Source organism: Patagioenas fasciata, chromosome 5, assembly GCF_037038585.1.
Source record: "Patagioenas fasciata isolate bPatFas1 chromosome 5, bPatFas1.hap1, whole genome shotgun sequence".
In the NCBI taxonomy this organism is placed as follows: Eukaryota; Metazoa; Chordata; class Aves; order Columbiformes; family Columbidae; genus Patagioenas; species Patagioenas fasciata.
The window spans coordinates 34,719,613-34,745,923 of record NC_092524.1 but is presented as its reverse complement, the minus strand read 5'-3'; the positions used below and the strand labels follow the sequence as shown (position 1 = coordinate 34,745,923).

General features: G+C 42.8%; 1 protein-coding gene across 11 annotated transcripts in view; it reads left to right on the top strand.

The window, feature by feature from the left end:
* RAD51B (RAD51 paralog B) overlaps positions 1-26,311 on the top strand; it is a 400,284-nt gene that overhangs the window by 303,291 nt on the left and 70,682 nt on the right. For 2 of the 11 annotated variants that reach the window (XR_011739355.1, XM_071809297.1), the window contains one exon: positions 1,902-2,161. The exons of the other annotated variants lie outside the window; for them this stretch is intronic. Coding sequence is in view for 1 of the 2 variants with exons in the window: in XM_071809297.1 (XP_071665398.1) it covers positions 1,902-1,906 (5 nt within the window). In the remaining variant the exon portion in view is untranslated. Of the gene's footprint in view, positions 1-1,901; positions 2,162-26,311 lie in introns of those variants that run through there. 11 annotated transcript variants of the gene reach the window in all.

The following is a 26,311-nucleotide window of genomic DNA, read 5'->3' as shown; positions in this document are numbered from 1 at the left end:
CACTGCTCATGCTCCAGATGAGGTGTGCTGTTGGGAAAGGGAGCATAATGTGTGACATGAGAATCACAGTGTGCTAGTGTGGTTTTCAAGGAGCTTCAGTGGTTTTCAAGGTTAAAGCTGTCTAATACTTAGGTTATGGAAGAACACCCCTAAGATGAAAATAGATAATTAAATATCACCTGCCCAATCTTTCCCATTGAGTGCTGGCAAATTACTTGCTGGTTTTGAGGGAGAAATGGTCCTTTGGACGGGATTTGGTGGGAGAAAGGGAAGGGTAACCATGTGGGCAGTCATAAAGTTTGTAATTTATCTGTGCTCTATGCAAGGGGTTGGCTACTCCTTACAGCTGTAGAGCTGAGGATAGGATAGCATCATGGTAAGTGAATGGGTAGGGAGGGAAAAGATGTTCAGGGTTAGTGAAGGATGTCAGGGAGATTAAGGAGAAAAGAAAGAATGAAAAGGGGACATTCGAGGAAAGAAATTACAGTGTAATGATGGGGAAGAGAAGACCTTAGTAGCTGTTTTAGTTCTGGAAGAAAGAGAAGGGATCAGATTTGGTTAATTGGAGAGATCGATGAGGAAGAGATGGTTAGTAAAGACCAAGCATTGAAGCATGACTCTTCAGGTGGTCTGCTGCCAGGTTTGTGATCAAATGAGGTTGGATATATTATCAATTTAAGTGAGCCCATGCATGTAGAATACATGTTCAAAAATAGTTTGCTGAGCTGGACTCAATACTGTCTAGTGGAAACAATTCTCAACTCTTCCTGATCTCCCTAGTGCCTTTCAGGAACTGCTCAATACTTTGTTTTGTTCCCAAATTAATTTTGCTTGAGCACTACCCTCAGCCTCATTGGCAGCTCTTCCCAGCTCCGAGTTGCTTAGTACACGTGGCAGCTTTCAAGGGTTCAGGCTTGTTCACGGACCCCTTGGAAGCAGCCTGGCATGTGACTTCACAGGGCAAGCCCACTGCCAACTTTTGTCCTTCCCCTAACTCTTGCTGCATTGGCATTTAATACATGAGAACTACGTTGAAAAGTGTATCTTACCCAGTGTCTTTAACTGGGTTAGTATTTGAGTGTGGGTTGGTCTTTGAGCCAGTTTAATCCAGAATTTCCTAGGTCCCAATTCTGTATCTAATTCTTATATAGAACAGATGTCTAATCTAGTCCAGTCCATCTGTTGGGTTGCGAATGACAGGTTAAATCACATACATGAAACAGTGCATTTCACAGGACATGCAGTTTACAGGGCGAAGATGAGGAAAAATCTTTGAATTTATTCCCTTCTTCACAAATAACTTGTAAACAAATTAGTTCTTTAAAAAAAAATAAAGTATTAATCACACCACCTTTTTTTTTTTTTTTCAATCTAAGCAGCTTGATGGCAAAGGTATGTCCTAGTCATCCATTTCTCCCTGGGGTTTGTGTTTGATTTTACGAATACTCGGCACTTGGAGAGGGACATTTTGCATTCCTGGTACGTGCTTAGAGGGGTTTGTGTGGGCTATCAGGCCTGGCTCCCACGAGATCCCACATCTGGTAAAGGATGGAGTGTATGACCCCACTCCCAGCCTCCTCCTTACCTCCAGCCTCCCTCCATCATCTGAGAAGGTTAAACTAAAAGCAACATCTATGGTGGCAAAGGTCCAAGTTTGAAATGTGTCCATTGTATGTGTTCAGTTCAAAAACAACATATCAAGGCGAGCGCGGTCCTTAGAAGTAGCACCCCTGGGCCTTCTTTTATTCCAAAGCAGAGATATTTACCCAAGGAGAAGAGGGAAGTGACAGGGTAACAGGGTACACATGTTGTGAAAATATGCAGGCAGAGACTGAAGAAAAAATAACATTCTGCCACAAGTAGCTGCCTTGTTCCTCAACTTATTTTTTTTTTTCCTTCAGATTAGAACCAGCCATTTCGTGTGCTCTTTCAGGCACCTTCTGTGGTTTCCTGACAGCTGACTGGAGAGGAATGAAATCTAGCTTGAAAAATGGGCCATGGGTCATGTTATTTTCAAGAGACGAGACGCAAAAATTCCCATAATGATCAAAATTCACAGGTTTGGGGTTTTGGTGGAGTTTGTTTTTAGAGAATCGGTGGTGGTATTTTACTATATAACTTCAGTTTAAAATTATTAATAAAGAACAACTACAGAATCAACTCTCTATTTCTCTTCCCTCTGATTGATTTATAATGGCAAGCAGTATTTCATGTGGGGTTGCAGCATGTCCTTGTAGTCTGGAGTGTGAGAGGGAAACATAAGCTTCATAAAAGCATAGAGTGGGGTCTTCTGGAAGTATTTTGTTGGGTTTTCTTTAATGTTGTGATAACATGTCTCTTGCAAAAACTGTTTCATTAACAGAAAGATAAGTCTGAGCAGCAGCCTGCAGGCTGGTATTCTTGCTTCTGACTCTCCTGAGCCTGAATTGAAAATATCAATACATTCCCAGCTTTATGTTCAAGCCAGTGTTTTCTGTTAGGAGTTATAAACCTTCCCGGTCTTTTGTTCTTTGGTGAACAAGTTCTCGTTTAAAAATACTTTGAAAAGACAATACTTAGTTCACAGAAGTGCTAAATTACATAACCTGCATTTTGGGGCATGAACCTTCCTCTTGGGAACTGGGTTCACTGCCCCTGCAGCCAAAGGGCACAGCCCAGAAAGGTAGTGCTGTCGGCTGTGTTTAAGGAAAGAAAGGAAAGAAAGCAGAGGCAGGGTGAGAGCTGCAAGAGAGAAGTGCCAGCAGTAGGCAGCAAGTAGAGAAATTCAACTATCAAGCCTTGATATATGGAGAGAGTCAAGAAGGCGAGCAGAAGTTCTACTGTCCGCGAAGCATGAAGAAGGTGAAAGTGTTTATTGATTCTTGATTTATGAATAAATGGATGAACAAACAACCCCAGACAGTGGCAGAGCACACTTGGGGCAGGTACAGCAGCACTGGGAGTGGAAGGACAGCATGAGCAGAGAACTGGGACCACCAGGGCATACTGTGCATCAGCAACCCTGAATCCTCCAGGATGTCTCCCAGAGCATTTCTTCTCTTTGCTTTAATAGTGTGTCACAGGCCCTTCTGTAGAAGAACTAGAATGTGGTCAAAGGACAGTATTGTCAGTCCAGTCCATCCGTAACACTTCTAGAGACTCATTTATTGGCAATTTTTATGAGGGTGTTTTTTGCGATAAGAACAGGCATTCTCTAAGAATTGGAAGGGTATCCCATTCCCATACTGTTCACTGAACAGAGAGGGTTTTAATGGGTAACTCAGATAAAAGTAGTCTTCTATTCTTATTCATGGTTAACTCCTTCAGAGTGAGAATAAGCAGCACAGTCTAATGGGTAGAAGATGTTGGTGGAAACTAGGAGCTGCTTAGTTCTAATGTTCGCTCAGCTCTGGACTTGCTGGGCGACAATGGGTAACATGGGTAAACACTTCCAGCTAGTCGTTAATAATATTGAACTACTTTATGAAAATGTGTGGGATAATTAATTAGCATCTGCAAAATGTTTGGAAGATATCCATTTCCATATTTCTGCTAATTATTTGTGACAGTGCATCATACTGCAAGAAGACATCTGTTCATTTAACTAAACAGATGAATGTGTCTCTTCAGATTCCCTCATGTCCATGCTACAAATGATAAAAACCCACCGATAAAAGATTAAACTGATGAAATCAAATTTTCTTATCACATCATTGAGTTGCATTGATTTATATGAAGCTATGCCCTTCATTAATGGTTTGGCTTACTGTGTCCAATGTAAACAAAATTTATAAATACAAAATTTCCCAAGTGAGAGGGTCTGCTGTCACAACCTATGTCTATTGTCAGTACGGATTTCTGCACCAAAGGTACAAAAATCATGTGAAAGGGTATGTTTTATAGTCTTCAGCTGTAGAATGAGTCTTTTCAGTGGTGTGAACTCTCCCACATTCACACCAGAAAGTTGATTAGACTTCTGGAAGTGGTATTGGGTGCCAAAAGAGATTACTCCTACTGTGTAACGAGTTTTCACCTGTTTTTGTGTACGAAGGCATTAATTAAAGAATACTTCTTGGAATCATTTAATGGTTAGAGGAAGGCACCGCAATTCAAGGGTTTACTAGGCAGCAGCTTAGGTACGCTCAGGGATTGTTTGCAAACCACAGCAAACCGCTTTAACTATCTGTAAAGCACCATCCCTGTCAGAAAAATGGGTGTAAGAGTAATACCACTTTGCAGGACTTGTTACTCATAAGCTGTTTGCAGAGACTTAATGATCTGAATCGCTAGCTATTCTTATTGTAGTATGATTTTTGTAAAAGTCTCTTTTTTTCTAGTTTTGGTATGATGTGCTATCCTAGTGATACCACTGTTTTTCATATGACATACTGTACTCGCTATTGTTTGAAATCGCCATTAGAACACTTAACAATAACGTTTTCTTTCCGAACTGGATTATATTTTTTCCAACGCTGATTTTTTTTTCCTTTTCCTTTCCTGTTTATCTAAAGTAGCTGAAGGAAAAGGACACGCTGCATCAAGGCTGATAGGACAAGAATTAGACCTGCTGCATGTGCTGGCTGTGTTCAGGCCTACAAGCACTTCCTTTCTCCTCCTCCAGACACAGAGCCAGCTCTGCTCCGTTCTTTGGGGCGAGCAGGATATTGAGATTTACAAGACCCTTTGAAGCACCAGGAGACCAAGATTTTTGCACATTTCTTTACAAAGCCTGAGGAAAATAGATACAGGGATTGTGAGGATGGAAAGTTTCATATTCCCCACATTTCAGGTAGTATGTTTTCCCCAGGAATAACAGAAAAGAAATATGAGGTTTGTGGTGATTTGGTGCTTGGAATTGGTTACAATTTAAAACTTGTTGTGGACTTAATGCAGAGATAAATTCTGAAGTGATTTAGTCCTGCTTCATACATGTTTAGTGCCACATGGGTATGGACATAATGGGAGAATTTGCCCCTCACAGGGTTGCAAAGGATTTGTTAACACATGGAAATCCCACCAATTTCATTTAAGTCAGTTTAACAGATTTACTGAAACTTGTGCCATACCCACACCCACACCTATTTAAGCTACATTTCAGTAAGTGCTTACACAAGGGTTTGCAATAAAAGTTTAAGTAAATTTGATATAAACTGTACACTTACAGTGTGATTTTCCTGCATAAACAAGAACAAAGTCAAAACCTATGGACAACCCCCTTCCTCCAGACCCAGCTGGAAGGCGTCACTGAGCCCAGCAACTTACCATGGTCCTCTGTCACCGCCTCCAACCACTCGGCCATGGATGGGGTTTGTGTGAACACTCCCCAGTGTGTTTTGGGATGGAGGGTAAAGGTGCATTAGCTCAAACCACTGGTTTAAAGTGACGTGACAAGTCCTGCCTGAAGTGCATTGGGGAGCACTCACACCCTGTGACCACTGGGGAGACACAGCAGCATCCCAGAACGGGGCAGCTGTCTGCGGAGTGAGTGTCTGCCCATCGCCTGACTTGCTTACAAGCTAGGTTCCCTTCGACCAGCTTATTCACACGTTAGCCCTTACCAAAGTATTCAAAGTTGATTTAATTTAAAAGTCAAGGAGCACCAGCTTCTATCCACTACTGTGCTAATATTCAATCTGTCTTACGTCAGGAGATTTGTCCACTGTAAATCATTTCCATTTCCCAGTGTGCGCAGAATATTCAAGAAAGCAGGTTTCAGATCAAAATCCAAAGGGACTCCACTTGCCATTTCTCTTCAGGCTAGTTTACTGTCTGTAATTCTAACTCTGGAATCCCTTTGCACAGCTTCATTTCAGTTTCACTTTCTGTTTGGTTTTGCCATTGCTGACCAAAAGCAGCGATTTCTTTCCAACTGCTTTCAGTGGAAATAAGTGGGGCAGGGTCAAGTCGCTTCTCTCGTAACCAGGAAAGATCTCTCTTAAATATCTGAAAAGCCCAACATTAAGGAATGGACATGTAGAAGAAGTTCATGGGTTAAATTCAGTGGCGATTTGCAAAGTGGATTACGTTGTTTCCTTTTGCGTTTTCCCAGGGTTGAGTTCCATAGCAGTGTGAACTACTCAGCCTGCCGTGCTCCTGCTCATGCAGCTCCCAGCTGTGTGTTCCCTTCTCTGGCACTGGCACTTTCCTGACCTCAATAGTTGCATGAACTGGCTTAAACTGGCTGAAAAACAATCCTGGAGGATTTTTTTTAGGCCACTCAGCTGAGATTGGTTGAAGGTGCCATGGAACTGCATCTTTAGATAATCGTTCATCAGTTCTTCTAAGCTTTCCCCTTACATAAGGGAGTGCTGGTTGCTGCTGTTTCCAGGACAGTTTCTGAATTTGCTAACTTGTGTTCATAGCAATCTACAAATGCAGTTCTCCCCACAGCTTGGACCTTCTGTAAAGGTGAAGAATTATACATTCTTAAAACCACTTTAAAGAGTGTCCTAAGTTAATTGCTGTATAAGCCGTTTCACATCATGAGGAGTTCCATTTCAGTGGGATAGTGTAAGTCTGCAGACTTACATTGAGCATTTTGCTCTGAAGAGTGACCTACTTCATCTCTAATAGTTACTAACAGTAAACTAGCAGTTAGAAGATGTTTGCCTTTTGGAAGAAGTCTGAGGCAAGAGCAGGGGTTAGAGCTCTGTTTGCTGTAGCGTGTTTCTTTCCCCTCCCAGCAGAGAGCTTTTGGTCACCTTGATTGCTTCTCCATGATGGATCCTCGCTCTGTGTTGACATACAGGATGGCAGAACAGTGAACACATCCAGGACAGGATCTAGAACTTCCCATTTTCCATCTTTCTGATGAAAGAATCAATGGTACTCCTTGCAGCTGTCAGTGCTCCTCCTTGCAGTTAACTAGCGAAAGACCACAGTCAGGCCTGGAAGCTTCATCATCAGTGCCAGCAGAGAAGTCCCAGACTGGGCCGCCAGAGCCCATACGCCATTCCCATCCTTAGCCTTCCTCTGCCTGATTCACAGAGAGAAGCTTGTGCTGCTGGTCATCCACCATGTGTGTTTAATTCTTAGAGAGCTCCTGATCTCAGCATTCTTAGGGCTTTTTATTTTTCAGCAACTCTAAACTAATTTGCAGGCAGAACAGAATAAGAAGTCTTTGATCAAGCAATCCTGGTTCAGTTTTGCTTTTGCTGTGTTTAAGCGCTGGCAAAAGGAGGGTGATAAGGAATTAGTGGGTAGCCATGCTCGCGAGCACAGAAGCACATATCACTAAACCAGAAAGGATTTACAACAAAAGTGTTGTAGATGCATGAAATCCCAGACAGTGACCTCCAAGGAAAGCCCACAGCAGGGAGCATCTGGGTATATCGAGGTGTCCTAAGTGATCTTTTAAGGACTTTAAGGTTCTTTTGGATGTGTTTGGTCAGTCAGGCATTTGGAATTGCTATCATCTTATTGTTGATGGCCAAGCAGAGCTAGTCATACCATGATTGCTGCAGTTGTCTTTTAGTTTCCATTATAAAATCTTGTTTTCATCTAATTATAATTTACCATAGCATTTGAGCCAAAAATGCTTATATAAGGGACTTGAGTCTGGATGGATTTGATGGAAAGTTTCTTCAAAGAGTTTGTACTGAGTTAGGAAAAAAGTCGTCTTACAAGTGGTTGAAAGCAACTCTTCCTTTTTAAGAAGCCCTAAGACCTCCATTTTTGAGTACAGATTGCACATTACTGATGGATGAATGGGATTTTAGGAGAAAAAAAGGGGAAGAATTTTTATTTTCAAAGGAAAATTTACGCAGATAGTGATATTCTGACTATGCTCCAGCATAAGGTTGAGTCCATTTTCTTTTGAAATTTGTTTTTGCAGCCTTTAGGAACTCTTGGGTCACTGGGAGACAGTAATAGGGAATGAGAAGTTAAGCTGTATCCCCTGGTTCATGGTAAGCCTCTGGGAATCTTGAAGGAATAAGAACGGGAAGCAGCGAAAAGTAGAACTGCAACCATGATGGGCTGGGAAACTGTTGAAGCAGAAGAGCGTGGGAGTGACAGCCGCACTGAGGTTTAAGATTAGGGTGGGATAAGAAAGAGATCCGTGTAGAGAGATATATCTTAAAGGGACTCATCTCCACACCTTAAATGTGCGCTGAGGTTTTTTAATCTTGCTGTTTTACTCTTACATAGCAGTTGGCTGAAAAGGTACTTGCCTCATTCACCTCTTGCTTTTAGAAAGAATAGTGTGGTTTCTATTTATGCAAGCAGCCATTATAAAAGTATACATCTCAGATCTAAAACTATCTGAACCCTAAACTGCCAGCATTTTTCTGTGATGGAGTGATGGGAGGTCATGCAGTTTGACATTTTAAATTAATGAGTGTTTGTCAACAATAAACTAAAACCTGGTATTTTGGATCTAGGATTTTCCTTCTAATACAATTGGAACTCAATAAACTTTGCATAGAACGCCATGTATGGCAACAAATCCAAATGTCTTTTCACTGATGGGCCCATCCTTTGGAAACATTAAGGGCATCTCAATTGTCAATCTTCTGAAAAAAGCAGTTCAGTAGTTCCATCTAGAGCAAGGAGGACTTTTGCTGAACAATAAGGCAAGAATTCTATCTAAATAAAAAATAATATTTTAAAGATCCCTCTGGTAAAATTGTATCTGCCTCTTCAGTACAAATGAGTTCATGGTTAGGGCCATCTTTTTACTTTTAACATTTTTTCCCCCTCAAGTTTCTTTAAACTTTTGGAGGACTTGTGCATGTAATTTGAGTTTGACCTATTTCTAGCAGTCACACTCTGGCAATTCTGAAATGCTCTGTTTTGATATTGGCAGCATTTAAACTCTTCTCATCTTCCCCCTAAAACTGGAAACTATCTCGTGATTTGTGAGGGGCCTGAAATGATAAAATCGTCTTACGAGATTATAAAATTTATCATGAGAGGGAGATCTATTAGCATGTAAAATTTTCTTTGGCTTGATTGCATCTCGAAGTTTACCAGAACATACACAAATAGTTTCTATTATGGTTCTAAGAAGAGTGCAGACCTCGGTTTTGCATGTGGCAGTCTCTCCAAACCACAAGTCACTAAAGAATGTCAGTGTGATGTTTGGCTGGTTAAAGGAGGGCAGCACTCCTAAAGCAGGCTTGTGGTTTTATCCCTGCAGTAAGAAGACTCAAACGTTACAGAGATTATTTTCTTTCACATGTATTAGATTTTTTTTTTACACAGTCTGAAGTAGCAGCACCTGTGTAACCTTACTTAACTGCCTTCACACATTTTATTTCCCTTAGCTAATATTCTGCCAATGTGACAAAATTTCCTCTCTTTGAACTGCAGAACACCATGAAAGCTGGTATTTCTCAGCCTTGTCCAATAATGTGAATGTCTTCTACACACCATTCATTGGGAGCTGTCATTTTACTGATACTGTAAGAACATGACAACTATCAAACAAGAATAAATCTTACAGGAAAGCTGTTACAACTTGCTAAAAAAAAAAAAACAAAAATGTTGATGCACTTAATGATCTGTTGTTTGCCTAGCCATGAGCCTTTCCCAAGCACAGCTCATTACAGATAATTTGCTGCTCCTCTTTGATTGAGGATTTTCTCTCCAGTACAGGTGTAAGGAACATATATCATAGACTTGAATTCAGTGTTAACAAAAGGAACTTGCAGTTAGGTTTTCTTACCTTTATGCCGACAAAAGTAAAAAATAATATGTTTTACAACCTTTAAGTCCTTTCCCATCCTCTGAGGATCTGCAGGATGTTCATTTAGTTTTTGGCTTCTCAGCTCATTTTGCTAATGAGAATGCCAGTGAGGCTGGGGTATTTGAAACCTGCAGATAGGTTCAGCAAGGATTACAGAGGATGAGGCTTGTTACATATTTAATGTCAATTCACTGTGACACCACAGAAAAATTGTGATAATCACAGTTTACACCCCAACCAAGGAATCTTGTCTCCATTCCAGTTTATTTTCCACTCACAAGAATATATCCTTTTCTATCTCTACGCTGATGGTAGTTCACAGCAAATGAACTGCCATGTGGGTAAGTAGCATTCAGTTCCTCACTTGCTGCTTTCTGCCATCTGGCACAATTGCTTTGCTATCTGTTACTTCTTATCCAACCTAGCACAGCTGACTGTCCCTGGAACGGCTCAGAATTTATTTCAAAGAAATGCAGGTCTATGACAGATAGGTGCAAGTTCCTAGCAAGAAGAGGCAATTCATAGCTGAACTGAGTCTTCTTTTGAGTCCAAAAGGCCTGCCTTCTAGTGACCAGGAAGTCTTATTTGTACAGTGAGCAGCCCGTTTGTTAGAGCTCTTAGTAATACAGGGAAGGTAATTTGTTAAGACACTAATTTTATTTCCACACTATCACTTTAAACATGAGCCAGCTCTATGTTTTGCTGAGAACCAATGAGGCTTGGGATTTTTTTTTAATTAAAAACCAGTGAAGGTGGGGTTTGTATTTCCTTTCCCGTAGAATGCATTTGAAGCACCTCTGTCTCCAGCTGGCTATGGGAGCAGAGCCAGCCCATAATGGTTTCAAGCCCAGCATGTGTATAGGGAAAAGGATTTTCACCTGACTGATGGCCCTGAAAGCGTTTGCAGGAATGCCAAAGCTGGTAGCACTGAAGTTGTTTAGAAGAGAAGAGAGAGGAGGTGGGTGTGTTTTCAAAACCTGGCAGTTCTTCCCTGTCAAGTGCAGTAAATGGTGCATGAAGGCTCTCATTTCATCTGCTTGTGGGCACTCTGCTCCATGAAACCTTTTGAAGCGGTTGCCAGAGGATGTAGCTGAGATTGGCTGAACTTCCTCAGAGTCCTTTTCCCTGGACCTACAGCCATTCTTTCAGCTGGGCTGTCGAAATTCTTGTTACTGAGGCTATCCAATGGGACTTTGTATGAGTAGGGATGAAAATGAATTGTTCACCCTGACATTGCTTAAGAATGCAAAGCAGTGTGACACTGAAACATCTTCCACAATCTCAGTATGCTTTCCAACTTTACGTAACTTTTACTACTTCCCAGGCATCATATTGCTCCAGTTTTAATCTGGATTTCTTAGGAAATTCATAGTATCTCTACCTGGTCCATTACACAATAGCACCATTGTCATTTCCTTAGGTATGATAACAACGTTATTGTCCCGAGTTACTTAATCTTTGCTGTATGGCCTTGTGATCTCGCAGTCATCTTTATAGCACCTCACTAATGGGAATGCTTCCAGCATTATGCTAGAGAGGGGGAAAGGAAACATCTTTCTTTATGGAGGACTATGCTCTCAGTCGTCACATGTGGTTAGGAGTGAGGAGGTGTGTTACATTCGAGGTTCACAGGTTCAAGGCGTGGGAAATTGGATAGGGTGTTCGGCAGAACGAGAGATGGCCCCAGCATTGCACTTTGGGGGAGCTGACTTCTTTTTGAGTGGGGAGGAGAAGACATCTTCAGGAGCACTTAAAAGTATGACAAAGGTAGAAGAAATACAGAGGCTAGAAAGAGGGGAAGGAGGCTGAGGAAAGAGATGGGGCAGACCTTGCTCATTGGGATGTGTATCTGTGAAAACAGGGCTGAGTATCTGGCAATGTGCTTTTCTGCAGGTTTTCAGATTCCTGCTTCTCATCAACTCAGAAGCTGTATGCATGGCCTGTTTCATGATAGATTAGTGTTTCCGTGTGGAACCGTAAAGACCAGACATGCTTGAAGATGGGCAGGTGGCAAGAGAAATTATCCGAGCTTTATCAAAAGCCAAAAATCCAGAGAGATAGACGTTTGGTTTCGGTTCTGGGCAGATGCTCAGGTCAAGTCTTATTTTGTCCTAACCACTTCCCCTACCCTTAGGCGTGATATTTTCAGAGTGAAAGGATGGGCAAAGCCCAGGGAGATTCCAGAGCGCGGCTGGTTTTGCAGCTGGCTGGACATGGAATTCATCAGCGACAGAGCAAGACTCGTTCTTCTCCTGCAGACAGAGCGAGGGCTCGGACTCTCACACGCGCACAGAAACGCGCACACACCAGAACAAACCAGTTCTCTCCAGTCTGCTGGGGAGGCTTCAGTTACAGTATCTGAAGCCAGAGATTCCATTTAAGCCATTCGGACCCTGAGTGCTGTAGCCCTGCCTGCCTCCTTCCTCTCTCAGCAAACAGCCAGAAAAATCCTCACCTCCCTCCCTTCCCAGCACACACAACACAAAAAGCAGAAACCGACCCAAGCTTGTCTCTGCAGCTGGGACTTATCAGCCAGAACACACGCATGTAGGTCATCCATGGGAACTCGGCAAAGTGTTGGATCAACGCGAGCAGTGAAGGAGGGGTGCAGGGCAGCGGGAGGAGCAGGGCCGGATTCTTTTTTTATCATTATTATTATTATTGTCTGCACTTTTAGAAAGGAAAAGGAAGAAAGATTACAGCAGCTTTTCTATTAAATGAAAAGATTAGCATGCCGTGGATGCTTTGCTGGGGCGTGATGAGATTTGCAGCAGATGAGTTGGTTGCTAGGCAATGCTAATGAAAAGCAGGCTTTCAATACTTCTGTGCTGTGTGGGCCCGAAAGTTATCTAGCCTCCCTCCTGCAGCCCCCCCCCTCGCCCCATCCCATGCAAGCTCCCAAATATTTATAAAATCCTCACCAGGAACAAGAAGAGGCTGGACTGGGCTTTTGACAGCTCACTCTTCCCCAGCTGTCTGGGAGACACACACATATGCACATGTGCATGCACATAACACACACAGCTTCGCTGATTTTCTTTTCCTCCTTATAGAGGAGGAGGTAATTGAAAGCAAACCAACAAACTTCTTTTTTTTTAAAAAAAAAAAAAAAAGAAAAGAAAAGAAGAAAAGTGAGCAGAGGCTCCCAAACCAGCTCAGTCTCCGATTTCAGAGTTCAGTCAGAGTTTAGGGCTTGCATGTGTGCGCCTGTGCATGTTGGGGGTAGGTATGTGTTTGTTTTCGATTTCTCTCCATGCGTTTTCAAGCTGGGCTCCAGCTCTTCCCCTCCTCCCCTCCTGCTGCAAGCCTCCTTTCGCTTTCAAGGCCTTCCGACACAATGAGCTTATTTTCCCATGTTCCCTATGAAAGACGGGTTACGTGCGTGAATGCTGCAGCCTCGGAGGACCCTTTTAAATACAAAAATTGAATGTTGCTGAAGTTACAGACATGGTTTCTGCTATTTTTACAAATGACCCATGTCTCACTCCCATGCTCAGAACTATCAGCATTCTTAGGTACCTTACCATCTGTCTCTCTCAACTGTTTTTTAAGTGAATTTAATGTTGGTGTGACAGCCTTGAAGACTGGTGTTTGCAGCTTGCTCCATATTCTCCTTATTGCTCTGGCTGGTGTGCCTCAATGCTAAAGCAAAGTCCTTTCATATCAACAAAAAAGGATATTTCCATGGTCAGTTCTTGGCTAAAACTGCCAAAGAGGCAGCATTGAACAAGGTCTAATTCAAAATAATCCAATCAAGTCATTTAGCCTTGTCATGAAAAAGAAACAGTTCGAAGTTGCTGAGTTGCCTTGGGCCTCGAGGTGGGGCTTGGGAGCCTGCAGCAGCGCTGCCTCGCTGCACCGCCCGCTCGAGATGCACCCATCCCCTGCCCCAGTGGATCACATTGGATGTGAAGGGCTATAGTCTCTCTTTAATGCCAATGTGTATTTTCCATGAATACTTTTGGGGAGGTAAGAGGCTAGCATGGATTGGAAACAGAATTTAAAATTACTGTGAAGAGTGAATATGAGTCTCATATGGTGGTCCCATAAAGGTAGTCCAAGTTCAACTATTAACAATCTTGGTTGAGGTCTGCAGAAGCCACTGGCACTTGGCTTAATGAAAAGAAGAGCCTGTGGGGGTTTTTGTGGGATTTTTTGTTTTGTTTTAAAACATGATGGAGCAGCTCTGTTTTTCCTGGACTCTTTCTCACTGATGCCAGTATGAATTCTTGATCAATAACAAATTCTTTGGGCAGCCAAACTTTGTGGGTCTGCTGCAGTGGCCTCTTTACACCGTGTTTCAGATGTCAGAAGCCTATATGTTCTTTTTGTTCCTTTTCTCCTTTTTTCTACCATCAGCACTGTTTTAGTCAGTACTACATGGATAGATGGGATATTAAACCAAAGTCCTGATCGTGTGTGGTCATTAAAAATCTCAAGGCATTCCCTCCAGAAGTTAATCTTTCAGTTATCAGTTAGGGGAATTCAATTTTGCTTCCATAAATTCTCCTGCTGTTTCAATTAAATAGGGATGGCCAATTTCTAAATGCTTGGGAATACAGCCAACTGCTGTGCGCAGACTGTGGGATGACTATTCAGGTAACGCTCCATTATTTGAAGCAAGAATTTTGGTCCTGCAGGACATGTTACAGGACGTGTTAGGGAGAGTGGTAAGGGCAAATCAACCACATGCCCTTCCTCTTGTCCGTTGTCAGACCAAGCAAAATTCCTGGAGGGTTCCACGTTTTTCAAGCCTGGCTCCAGGCATTCCATGGCTGCACAGACATGCCTGCAAGGTATTGTTGACCATTATAAAGGGAAATGTGTTTTCCACCTTTTTCCTAAGCTGCTATGTAGTACTGTCTTGGGTGGCCAACTGCTGCTCCTGGCTCCATTTCAGTTATGGATGTAGGCATTCGTTTGCCTAGCTTGGTCTTCTTTTCTTGGATGTTTTCTAGAATAAAAAGTGATGGACAAATGCAAAACAGGAGCATCACTGGAAATATTATCTTATGTTCTATATTCTGAAATCAAAACCCAGCATGTGCCTTTCCTACATGGCTTTGCTCCCACGAGAGCAGTGCCCCAAAAGTCTTGCATATGCACGCACACTGGGGTCACTCTTTGTGCTGCATGCCTTTGTAAGCAATCAGCCAAAGTGCTACAAAAATACTTTGGTTTGTGATATTAACAGAATTAGGTGATGAATGTAGAACATGGCCAATTTTCATTCGCGTACAACTGGATTTTTCACTTTTACACTAGCAGCTACCAAATTCTGAGCAGTCAGGTCTTAGCAACATGAGGGTTCATAGGAAACCCATTTGGTGGTCATCTCTGTGCGTGCTGTATCTTGTATTCACATACACAAGAATTCATAAAGGAAGTGCTAACCCCTCCAGGAAAAAGGAGACGGACCCTGTGATTTATCTGTATTACTTGCAGGAGATAAAGTTGGGATAAATCTGGTGAAACATATTATGCTGTAGGCTTCAAGGTGTTTGATTTGTTTAAAAAGTAGCTGACACATTTCAAGTGTGCAACTGAAAGCATTTCTGATAGCAAACTTTCCTTCATATAAGGCTTGCCTGTGTCCCCACTGGAGTCAGTGGACTTATAAGGGAGTAAGATAGGGTGCGTAACAGATTTGGGAGTAGATACTAGCAGATCCATGCAAGCAGAGTGATATTTGCTGGTCAAGAGACAGCAAAATGTTCAGTTTTTCCCTATAAGAAATGCTCTGTAGCAGAAATTTGCTTTGCTGGATTTCTGATTCCATGACTGCCACTACCATCCCTACTGATTGTTTGAAGAAGGTCCTCTGCAGATTCACACACACTCAATTGATCATGAATGAAGCTAAGAGCAGTTATTAATCTTACTGCCTGGTTGCACTCTAAACCCCCTTCTAATCCAGCCTCTGTTCTCCTAGACAATGAATGCAGTGAGATGAAGGCAGGATCAATGCCAGCATGGAGCTGCCCTTTTTAGTAGTTGTCATGGCAGGGTTTTATACATCTGCAACAGTGAGTGGTTCTCAGTGTACTGGGGGGAGAAGGGAGTGAAGATGAATTAAAAGGGTCAGACGTCGTGCTTCTGAAGGGATGGCAGAATCCCATCCTGACTCTTGGTCTCTGGTGAATTTTTGGGTTCCTTGTATTTAGTGACTGACCTAACAAGACATTAGAGCCCTACTGCCCTTTGGAGATCCATGAAGAGCTCAACACAAGCTAAGAAAGGGTGCATTGTGTCTTTGATCCACTGGGCAGTATTTCACAGGCTGGCAGATTTAATAAAATCTCAGAGGAACCTCGGCTCATTTTTAAGAGGCTTAACATTGAGTTAAAAGTTCCCTTTACTCCTGCATTGTTGGAGACCATTCCCTTCTTGTGTGCTGCCAGAGGACCTGCAGGGAACTGGGGCTTCATGAGCCCAGATTGGATGTAGGCAGCTGGTTGAGACTGGTTAGAAATCTGCAGGAGGAATAGCGGGATGCAAGAAGCTTCCTAAGCCTTTTTGTGTTTCTCAGTCTTTGAAGTCATCTGGTGCCTCACACGCAGTGTGAAAACTTTGCCCCACACCTGAAAGGAAAACCAAGCAACTGATAAGACCTTTTGGTCAGTCACTTTGAGCTGCATCTAGTACCACTACTTCTGGTAATGTTATTTGTACCACTGTCAACATTAAGTAAGGATGACTGGCTCCACAAGTTCACTTTCAAGAGGTCCTCCTCTGATACAGTGTTTATAAAGATAGCCAGAAAGCAAGTATGAGGGTGGAGAAGATCTTAGAAAGACTGATAAATGAATCCTTGGAGCTTCAGACAGTGCCATAGTTTCTTGTTCAAAGCTGCTAATCTAATGAAAAAAAAAAATAAAAAAAAGCAAAAGGTGGAGAAGAAGAGCAGAGAGCCAGGCAGGTTGGAAGAGAGCCACTAGAGCAGCAAGCCTGCTTTGATGTGCAGTGCTGAGGACTGGCAGCATTTGAGCCTGGAAGCAAATCACTACGTTCCATTTTGGGGTGCAGACCTAGAGCAGGTCAAAATCTGAAAGCTGATGAATACTGAAAACTGCAGAGTTTGTTTTTGAACATCTGATCACTTTAACCACTACTGCGCTCACTCCTGTTATTGTTATGGAGGTGCTGGTTGTGGACTGCATGGATAATTTCACAGCAAGAGTTTCAATCTAAGCCATATGTTGACCCTTCAGTCTAACTTTATATAGAAAAACTTGCTAGGAAAATGTTAGTGATTAGTTTAAGGGAGGGGAAGGATATTGCTTAGATTTTCAAAAGTGCAGGGTAAATATTTTTGAAATCCCAAGCACTCAAATATTACCCTTTTTTGAGAAACAAAACACAGTTCTAATGGTATTTCAGTCACCACTAACTCTAAAATAGAATCCTTTATAAACTCAGAAATTCACTGCTAGCATGCTGCCCACTGCCATGGGTAATGCACGCTGCTGGAGTTTTGGGTTTGAAATAAAAGTGAAATCTCCACCCAAGGACTAGCAGTTAAAATTTTTGTTGTCATTGACTGAAGTTGGGCTTTCTTGGTGGATAAAGGTTTATATGCTTTAAGAGGCTTTAACATGACCACTTAATCAAAATTGGCATCTGAAATTATTTGAGATGGGGAAAGGAAGAATCCAAATCCTGCTTTGTAAGAACTTGCACTAATTTATATTTTTCTTGTAATATAGCAGCTGAGGCTCCCCTTTTATTGACCCTTGTAAGATCCAACAGAACTGTTCTCCCTTCCTGCTGGCAGATGCAGATCTTGCAGAGATGAACAAAAGACAACCTCCACAGATATTGTTAAGATAGCTCCTTGAGAGAAGACAGCAGAGGGGAACAAATGCTTTCAGGAAGAAGAAATTGCTGTTTGGAACTGATATGTCTAAGGGCACTGTTGAATATCAAGAGAAAACAAAGAAAATTAAATGAACTATCACAAAGGAAGAAGCAGTCATGTAAAAGGCAAAGATGATTTGTGAGATTTTGCAATAGCCTCCTGAGGGGAGCAAGGCCTTTTGCTTGAGACATTTAAAATTAGACTGGACAAGGCAATGGAAACTCAGTGTACGAGCCCCCTTGGGACAGAGTGGATAAGCCACTGGGTCTCCCTTTGCATGTTCCCTTACTCTTTTGTAATTCTTCCTGAATACTTCCAGTCCAAATCATCATTTGTCTTCCCTGGACACCCATCCTGGCTCTCTGTTCCTCCCCTTTTCCCCTGTAGGGAAGGAGCCGTGTTTGATTCATGGTGTCAGTTATCTTCCAAGCTCTGTGCAGATCCCAGGGGTGGGAGCTGGTGGGGCTGATGAGGGCAGGAGTGATCAACTGCAGGCTTTCCTGTGGCTGAGCTTGCTGCAGGCCTGGCCGGTTTTAAAACTTCAACAGATGTTTCTGCTTAGAAACTATTGGCATCTTTATGGACTGTTTTTTCCATTCTTCCCTCCCGGCCCATGTCCCAGCAGCAATTAATTATGTAAGACTACATTCTAGCCTTTTCTTTATTAATATTCCTGTAGATGCATCTCCAAGAAGTGCATCTACAATTCTCTCTCATAGTTTTAGGTGCGTCAGCTTTCTCTTTGACCAAAACACCCACCTACCCTTAAAAACCTCATATGCCTTTTTATCCTCTTACAGATACAGATGCCAAAAATACAAATACCAGAATCCCAGCTCCTGGCTTCAGTTTCAAGACGGTCTCTCACTGCTCATACTGTGGTCTTAATTGATATGCCTTGTGCTTAAAGGTTAACCCTTTACTATGAGGCTGCCTTTATTTGTCTCTTACTGGTGCTGCTTAACAAAAAGTAATTAATATTAAGTAATGGAAAGAGATTTAGAAACCGCTGCTAGAGCTCAAAACAGCTCCAACAAGCATCATCCCCGCCTGGCTTAGGGGTTTAGCTGACAATTATTAGAAATGAACGAGTTTCAGACGGTCTTGAGTGGAATAAATGAACTGGGCTGGTTTATTTGCACTGTTGATAAGCACTTGTAATCCCACAAAATAAGCAGTGTAATGCGTGCAGGGCACCTGGTGCAGTCTGAGTAGACTTAACCCTTTTCATTGTACACCAAAACTTCAAAGCTCAAAACTGGCTAGATTAAGTTTCTTAAAAAGACAATGTAAGTAGTAAATAGTGCAAGACCAAATGCAGATTACTTTAACTGGGGAGACAGAGAAAGTTTCTGCATTGGAAAATTTGGCATGGCACCACCAGACTTAATACTTGATTTCAGACATACTGTAGTAGTAGAAATAGCTGTTTCCTTCTTTGGGAACACACTACTAGAAGGACACAGAGTAGTCTTAGCCACTGTGCCACAGCCAAATGTGGGATTTTCATGCAGGCCTGTGTCTAGTTCTTACAGCAAAGGGTTGCTGTAAATCCTCTTGATGCACTTAGCAACTGAATTCCCACTGGAAGAAAAGCACATCTTTGCCAATATAATACCCTCATTGTTCACCACCTCAAACTCTTTTTGTGACTGCGCTGCTCTGACAAGGCACAATGTCATTGCAAGTGGTTCTCTTGGCATTTTACCCTTTCATGAATTTAGTGCTGATATAAAGTTGCCAAGTGGATGACTTCCTTTTATTTACAGTATATGTTTAGTTCTCCATTGACAGCCAAACAAGTTCACATTATCCCACCCAGGTGCCTCTGCACTGGTTTTGCAGAACTGTGAGGGATAAAGACTCAGTCCTTTCTTGGCACCTTGTGTGAGACTGCCCAGCAAGACAGACAGTGAGTCTGCTGGGTGCGATGTGGCTTTGGATCACTGAGGAGACAAGCTGGATTGGTCACCCAGCCCCAGGAGTTCAGTATTGTCGGTCGGGGCGCTGGACGTGGCTCAGCCGGCCTGGGTGACCTGGACTCACGGGAGGGTTCAGCCCCCACTGAAGTTCCTTGTGTTTTCCCTTCTGGAAGTAGAGTGGTGAATCTCACCTGGTGAGAGCTGAAATATATATGCAGTAGGAGAATGTGAGTCAAACTTTGTCTCAGCTTTTTTCTGTCTATCAGTAGAAAAGGATACTGTAAGCATTGCCAGGTGAGCCAGTCCAGCATCTTTTGTCAGTAAATGCATTTGTGAGAGAATTACATACAGTAGGCACTATGGTAGACAGGGATTCTTTTAAGGCTTTTTAGTTTTTATTTACTGGAAGATAAGACACTGCTGATGTGAGCAGGTATTTCTCTTGTTTTGAACAGGGAGTGTCGATGCAGTTGTCAGCATTTTGTCAACTGATGCAGAGAAGAGACAAGCTCTGTGCCCTGGTGTCTTCAGAGAGCCTGACATGGCATACGTCTTTGGTGTGCATCCTCACTGCTGCCTGGTTTTGCTGTTGCTCTTATTTTTAAGGCCTTGTGCTCTACTAGTGAATAGAGTCACATAGCAAAATGGAGAGACAAGATCTGAACTCAAGAATTCCCGTGCTTGCTCCTTTAGACCATGCTGTTTTTCTTAGGAGAGTTTAATTCACTTCAGGATCCAGGAGAGCTACGAGCCAAGTTATGAGCCATTATCCACTAACAAAAATCTGCAATAATAGCAAATGGAGCATGTAAACTGCCTTGCCAAGGAACTTGATGCTCTCTTTTCTCAGAGGTCTCTGTGCTGAAGGTCTCCCCAGATCTATCCCTGTTAAATATGAAATCTTGTAGCTCCCCAGGGCCCATGACTGACCCTCTGGCTCATGGCTTTTTGCCAGTCCTGTTTTGTATGGTTGTATTGTTGGCTGATGCTGCATTTTTACAGTTCAGTTTTGTTTCTCGTAGTCTTAGAAGTGGCCATTTTTATTGTCAATAAATACATCTCTTTGCCCAGTACACAGTATTCTCCTGGCAGCTTGGTGCTCACAGACTATAGGGAGCTGTAAACAACACTGTTTATACTTTCTGCTGATACCAGAACATTAGCATATAAATAGGGGGAGATTTAAACAGGCTAAAACAACCCCAGCCTGGCCTATTGGGAAGGGCAGACAAGCTGCTTTTCACTCTCCTTGCCAAGGATGTCAACTTTTCTTTGGGACTATTGCAAGAATGAAGGGCTTAAAGAGATGGGAAGCTTTTATCTGACAAAAGAAAGGTCGATGAGCCTTAGAAATGCAGAAATGGACTGAATAACAGTCTGCCTGTTGGGATTTCCTTGTGAGCCCTGTTGGTGTTAGTGGGGGGGTGTGGAGGGAGGGAAATTACTTACTTAAAAAAAAGCCACTGAGCTGTTGGAGAAGAGCTTCCTTTAAAGGGGACTTACAGTAAGGTGTTAAAAGTATGATAATTGCATCTGGAATGAGCATATTGCTTTAGAAGAAGTTATTTAACTTACCTAAAAAAACACATTATGTGACCTTTAGCATTTTTTTAGCCGCACAGTATTTCAGAAACATGGTACAGCTAAATACCAAATCAAATAACCTCCCCTATCTTATCTATCTATTGAATTACTAAAATGCCTCTCACCTTTGGCACAGGTGAGAGATAGGCACGAATGCTGCAGTTACTGTCAAATAGCTTGAGTCCTTTTTTCACACAGTTGAAGTTTGATTTTATTTTTTGGAATAGGATATGTAAAGCAGGGTTAACAGAAGCAGAGAGGCAAAGGAGAAAAGAGGTTCTCTTTGGAGACCAGAGGTGAAGACAAGGAGAAAGAAAAGCCAGAAATTATATTTCCAGGTGAGAAAGAGGTACTGTGGGAATTTAAAGAAAGCTGTCACATGAAGAGTGGGGATGAAACTAGGAAACAAAACTATCTGTGCTTGGGACTTGTTGTGGACTTTACAGATGTACCTCAGCAGCACTTGGACCTTTGGAGATGCTTCCATTTCAGTGCTGGAGAGCTTTGGGTGGAGCAGCTGCTTGCCTCATTCTCCTTCCCTCTGCTGATACAGGGAATGTTTGCAGTGTTGGTTTTCCTTTTCAGAAACAATGACATTTTGTGCCAAAATAAGAAATTCCCATTATTTTTTTGTACCATCACCTTTCTGCTGTTTCTGGGGGAAAAAAAAAAAAAATACATCAAAGTTTCATTCCCAAAACTGGAAGAAACACTATGATTTGCACAGTGTTTACTACACAAAATTTGCTGCAGGAGTGTCTTGCATGGCCACGGTAAATGTGGCAGTGAGAGGGGCACATGAAAAAGAGGAGATGAAAACTGAACTGAGTTTTACTCCAGGCCTTTTCCTAGAGCTCTTCATTTGCCACACCTGCACTTGGTTCTTCCAATGCCCTGACTCACGGGTCAAAATTAAGTTCAAGTCCTGAAATAACTGGCAGTGGTGGTAAAACACAACTGAAAAGGCACTTTCCAAAACAGACCGTGGCGTGCATGCCAGTTTGTGCCTCTGTGGCCAGGAGCTAGCACAAGCAGGAGGGAAACCTTTGTGTGGGGTGCAGGTTGCAAGCAGATAAGCCACAGCCTTTGTGGGGCAGGGGTATCTGATTGCACACTCCTGGGGTGGCTCAGTGAGCCAAGGAGACATTTCTGCACTGCATGTCCCAGAAGGGGAGAGGCGTTAGGGGTCGAGGGCTGCAGAAGACTCCTGTATTTCAGAAAAGACCTTGATCACAGAGCTACCATGTTCTCCCACAGGATTAGTTGCCCTTAGATTAACCTCATTAGCAATAATTATAAAGTCTGACACATTTTCCTGTCATTGTCTCCCCTGTATCATGCCATAGGATGTCTTCCTCATGCTTCTGTCTTTTTATCTATATGGTAGATTAGAGACCAGAGTGTTTTCACTATGTTAAATCTCAAGCTTTTTTCCTCCAATGTAAACCATCCAGTTTTAGCACAGGATGCCCTGAAGTGATCAAAGTTTAGTATCTCACTTTTGACAGGCAAATGTGAGACAAAAAGGACAGCTAGTTATTGTTCAGATAGTAACCTTAATACCACTGGGGATAAAACTGTGCTTTGTCTTTGGCTTGGGATTCCAGTCCCATGGGCTTTTCCCAGTCTTTAGTAAGTGTGGGCATAGCAAAATGCTCTCCATCTTGTGGAATTCCTGGGCCTCTACTGAGAAAGAGATGACTACAGCACCACTGCCCTGGTGGTGTGAGGGAAAGGTTAATAAAGTACCAAGGGGCCTGTGTTCAAGACAGGATGGTCAACCAAAGACTGAGCAGGAGAGAGAAGCTCAGAAGTGCATATACAGCTCTCCTAATTAGTTTATTTAAAGGATATGTGTGCCCAAAAACCAGGGGAAGGATTCTGTTCAAGCTTGGCAAATGTGGAAACTAACCTGAGATGCTTTTTGCTACTGTGGATCTCTAGCACTGGAAGAAGAGTGAAAACAAAAGAGGGATTGTGTTAGTGGGGTGGAAAGAGCTGCTTGACCAGACAGTCCCCATGCTGGACTTAAACATCCTCTGTATCACAGTGGACATTCTTTCTTCTTGTGTCTGAGATCAAGAATCAGAGGTAAACCAGAGAAAAACTGCAGGCATTAAAAGCCCAGGATGAAGAGATGATATCTGGAGCTGAGCTGTATCAAATGCTCCCTCCTGCTCCATACACTCAATGTATGTTATATGCAACAAGATAAACTGGAAGTTTGCCCTTCCTCAGTTTGGTTGTCATTTGTAACCTAGGCAGTTCCTAATTGATCTCCCTCAAAAAAAAAAGTCGATAGTCCCTGTTGTATATACTCCTCTCACCAGAGGGCAATGGAGTCAAGTCTCTTAGTAGAGGACTGTCTGGTATCACATAAACCATGTTCTCTGGGTGCTGAAACCCAAATAACATCACCTGACTCCACAACAGTATTTGAAGAGAAAGGTGGCACTGGGTCAGGGTGACTCCAGCACAACAGGTGGCACACAGATAAGCAGGCTGCCCCAGCTGTCCACAAAACAGCATGGGATACCAGTGGGAGGACTCTGCAACAGTCGCTGCAGGAGGAGCTGGCATTCACACCTACTTTGTGGCATAGACTTACCTGCATCTCAGTGAATCTGCTTCTGAAGTGGCTTTACTAGCCTGTGTTAATAAGCCAGATGCATTGCAGAAACAATGGGGTTTGGAGGCAAGAAACTTTTAACTCAAAGCGACTGAAGTCAACCTGCAGCACAGCTCAAGTGCGGAAAAGCTGTGATGGGCAGAAGGCCTGCAGAAGGTGAAACGGCAAGAGCTGAGCACGAGCTGCTGCCAGTCCTTGCAGGATTTTCAAGAGGGATGACCCGAATTGATGGAATCAAATGTGAATGGGAACGGGTAACTGATGCAAAGAACTCCATTTGTAGTGTCTTCGTTTTTCCATTACTTTTCCTTATCTCTATAGAGCACTGCTATTGCATCTCACAGCAGTAAGCGGCTCAGCCAAGGACTGTCATTTAGTATTCCAGTCTAACCCAGTATTTTACAGGGTGCCAAACAGCCACAGTGTAGATGCCTCAACCCTCCCCCCAACCCCAGCACACAGAGAAGCATCTATGCAAAGCCTTACAAAGCCTTTCAAATGCCCTGCAAGTGGGACAAAGATAGGAGGAAATGAGATCTCTTCTCAGATTTCAAGAGTCCGTTTAGAAATTGTACTGTGTGGGTGAACTGGGGTTCTCACCGGCAGGCTTTGGGAAATGAAACTTTTGCTTTTGGGTACTAACTTGACTTCAATCCAGGAGGCCCTTCACAGCTACTGTTTAACATTTGACTGTTGAAGGAGGGTGTATTTGGAGGGTGTTTTGAGGGACAGTCATTCTCTGTGAAGCCCTGTGGCTAGCTTGCAGCTGATTGCCAGCTTGTTCAAACAGGTGGTCCCATTTCTGCTCCAAAAGTGCCGAGGGCAGGACAGGCTATGGGGGATTAGATCCCAGGAGCAACCAGGCAGCTTGCAACCTTGCCACCCATGCTCATACCTCGGTTGTGGTACAGGATTTCAGACTCGGGAGCTCTCAGTCCATCACCATGCGTGAACACAAAGTGTATTTATTTTCTGGGAAGATGGCGGCAGGGCCAGGCTGAGCTCAGGTGCACCCGCTGTGCCTTCCCTCCCTCGCCATGATAAATACCCCACTCCTTCCCCCACCCTCCTGCCCATTTTCCACAGCAGAGAGCAGACACAAGGGGACCCTTTCATCTTGGCACATCCCCTTGCTGATTAATGTGATGCAATGTTCCCACAACACCACCACTATGCTGGCCATGTAATTAGGCGGGAGATAATGAATGCTTCAGAGACTATTCAGGCAGCAGCGCCCGCCTCCCGCCAAACAAGCTCCTTTCTCAGCAGTGAAGCCAAGTGGAAGGAGAGGCAGCAGAAATGCCATTGGTGCTGCACTTAATTGTGCAGGAATCAGGGGGCTCTCGCAGCAGAAAAAGGAGTAAGGGCCAGTGTGGGAGAGATGGGCAAGTGGGTCTGCTCTGGGATCTTGGGGCCAAACTTTTTGTTGTGTCTTTTCATGTGTTTGACCTTGTGGCAGGAGAAGCCTAAAATGTGCACATCTCTGGCTTTGTATGTGTGTGCCTTTTTTGTTTCAAATCATTAGGGAAAGCCATCATTTAATAAGCATAAGAGTCTATCTTCTCAGTAACCCAGAGGCAAAGACGTTGGTGCTACTTAGTGGCCTTTGAAATGTGGGAAACACACTGGGGATACAATAGGCTTATTCTCTTTTAGGGGGCTTTACAGTTAAGCTGCCATTGTCTGGCTAACATTAGCAAGAAAGATACTCCCCTTTCTCCCCGACCCCTATGTAGACTCTGAGAAAACAACCAATTGGTTTAAAATGCACTATCCAAATGCCTTCAGATCACTTGAGAATAAAGCCAGCAAGGACCTGAAAGTCCGTCTGATCAGCTGGAAGCCAATGAATCTACTGTCAAAGGTCTTAGCAGAAATTTAGCCCTCTGCTCAAATTGCTTTCTGGAGTTTTTTATCATTTGTTTGTTGTAGCAAAATCTTTTTAAACTTCATACCTGATCATACCATATACTAAATGTAGGCAGTACAGCCTGGTGTAAGCAACTAGTAAAACTCATCATAAATTTACTTCGGTCGTTATAAAAATAAAAAGGTAACTGAAGCTTTGCACTAGGTGCAAATAGGCGGAAAACATCTGTTGGTAAGAGCGATGAAGCGGGAAGCTCAGTTTGTGTGTGGATTAGGTTAATTTCTGAGCAAAAGGTCACTGGAGGGTGGAATATATCAGAAAGATCAACTTACAAGTTATAAAATAGAACAATTCATATGTGCACTCATATTTAAGCCTGCGTCACTCCAACAAGTTCTAAAGCCATACTGTGCCCTTTTGTAAACAAGTACATTCCCGGGCAGCCTCACTGATCACCCTACTGAATTAAGTGACAGACTCTTTTGTCCATCCCTTCTTGAAGGGCAAATGGATGTAAGTTATATTTATTCTTGTTTAAGCCCATTTTCTAATCAATTTAGTATATAATATGCACTGTGTATTGCTGCTGCACATTTTGACTCCGCATCAGATGATATGCAGAAAATTCTTAAGCTTTCCTAGTAGCTACAGTGCCAAAAAAGCCAGGTTTCACTGAGAATCTTTTTATGTTGCAAAGTAATAGTAGTGTTGTGACCCCCTCGCCAAAAAAAAAAACCAAATCTGGGAAGGAGAACAGCTTTTAGGAAAGAAAATTAGTTCC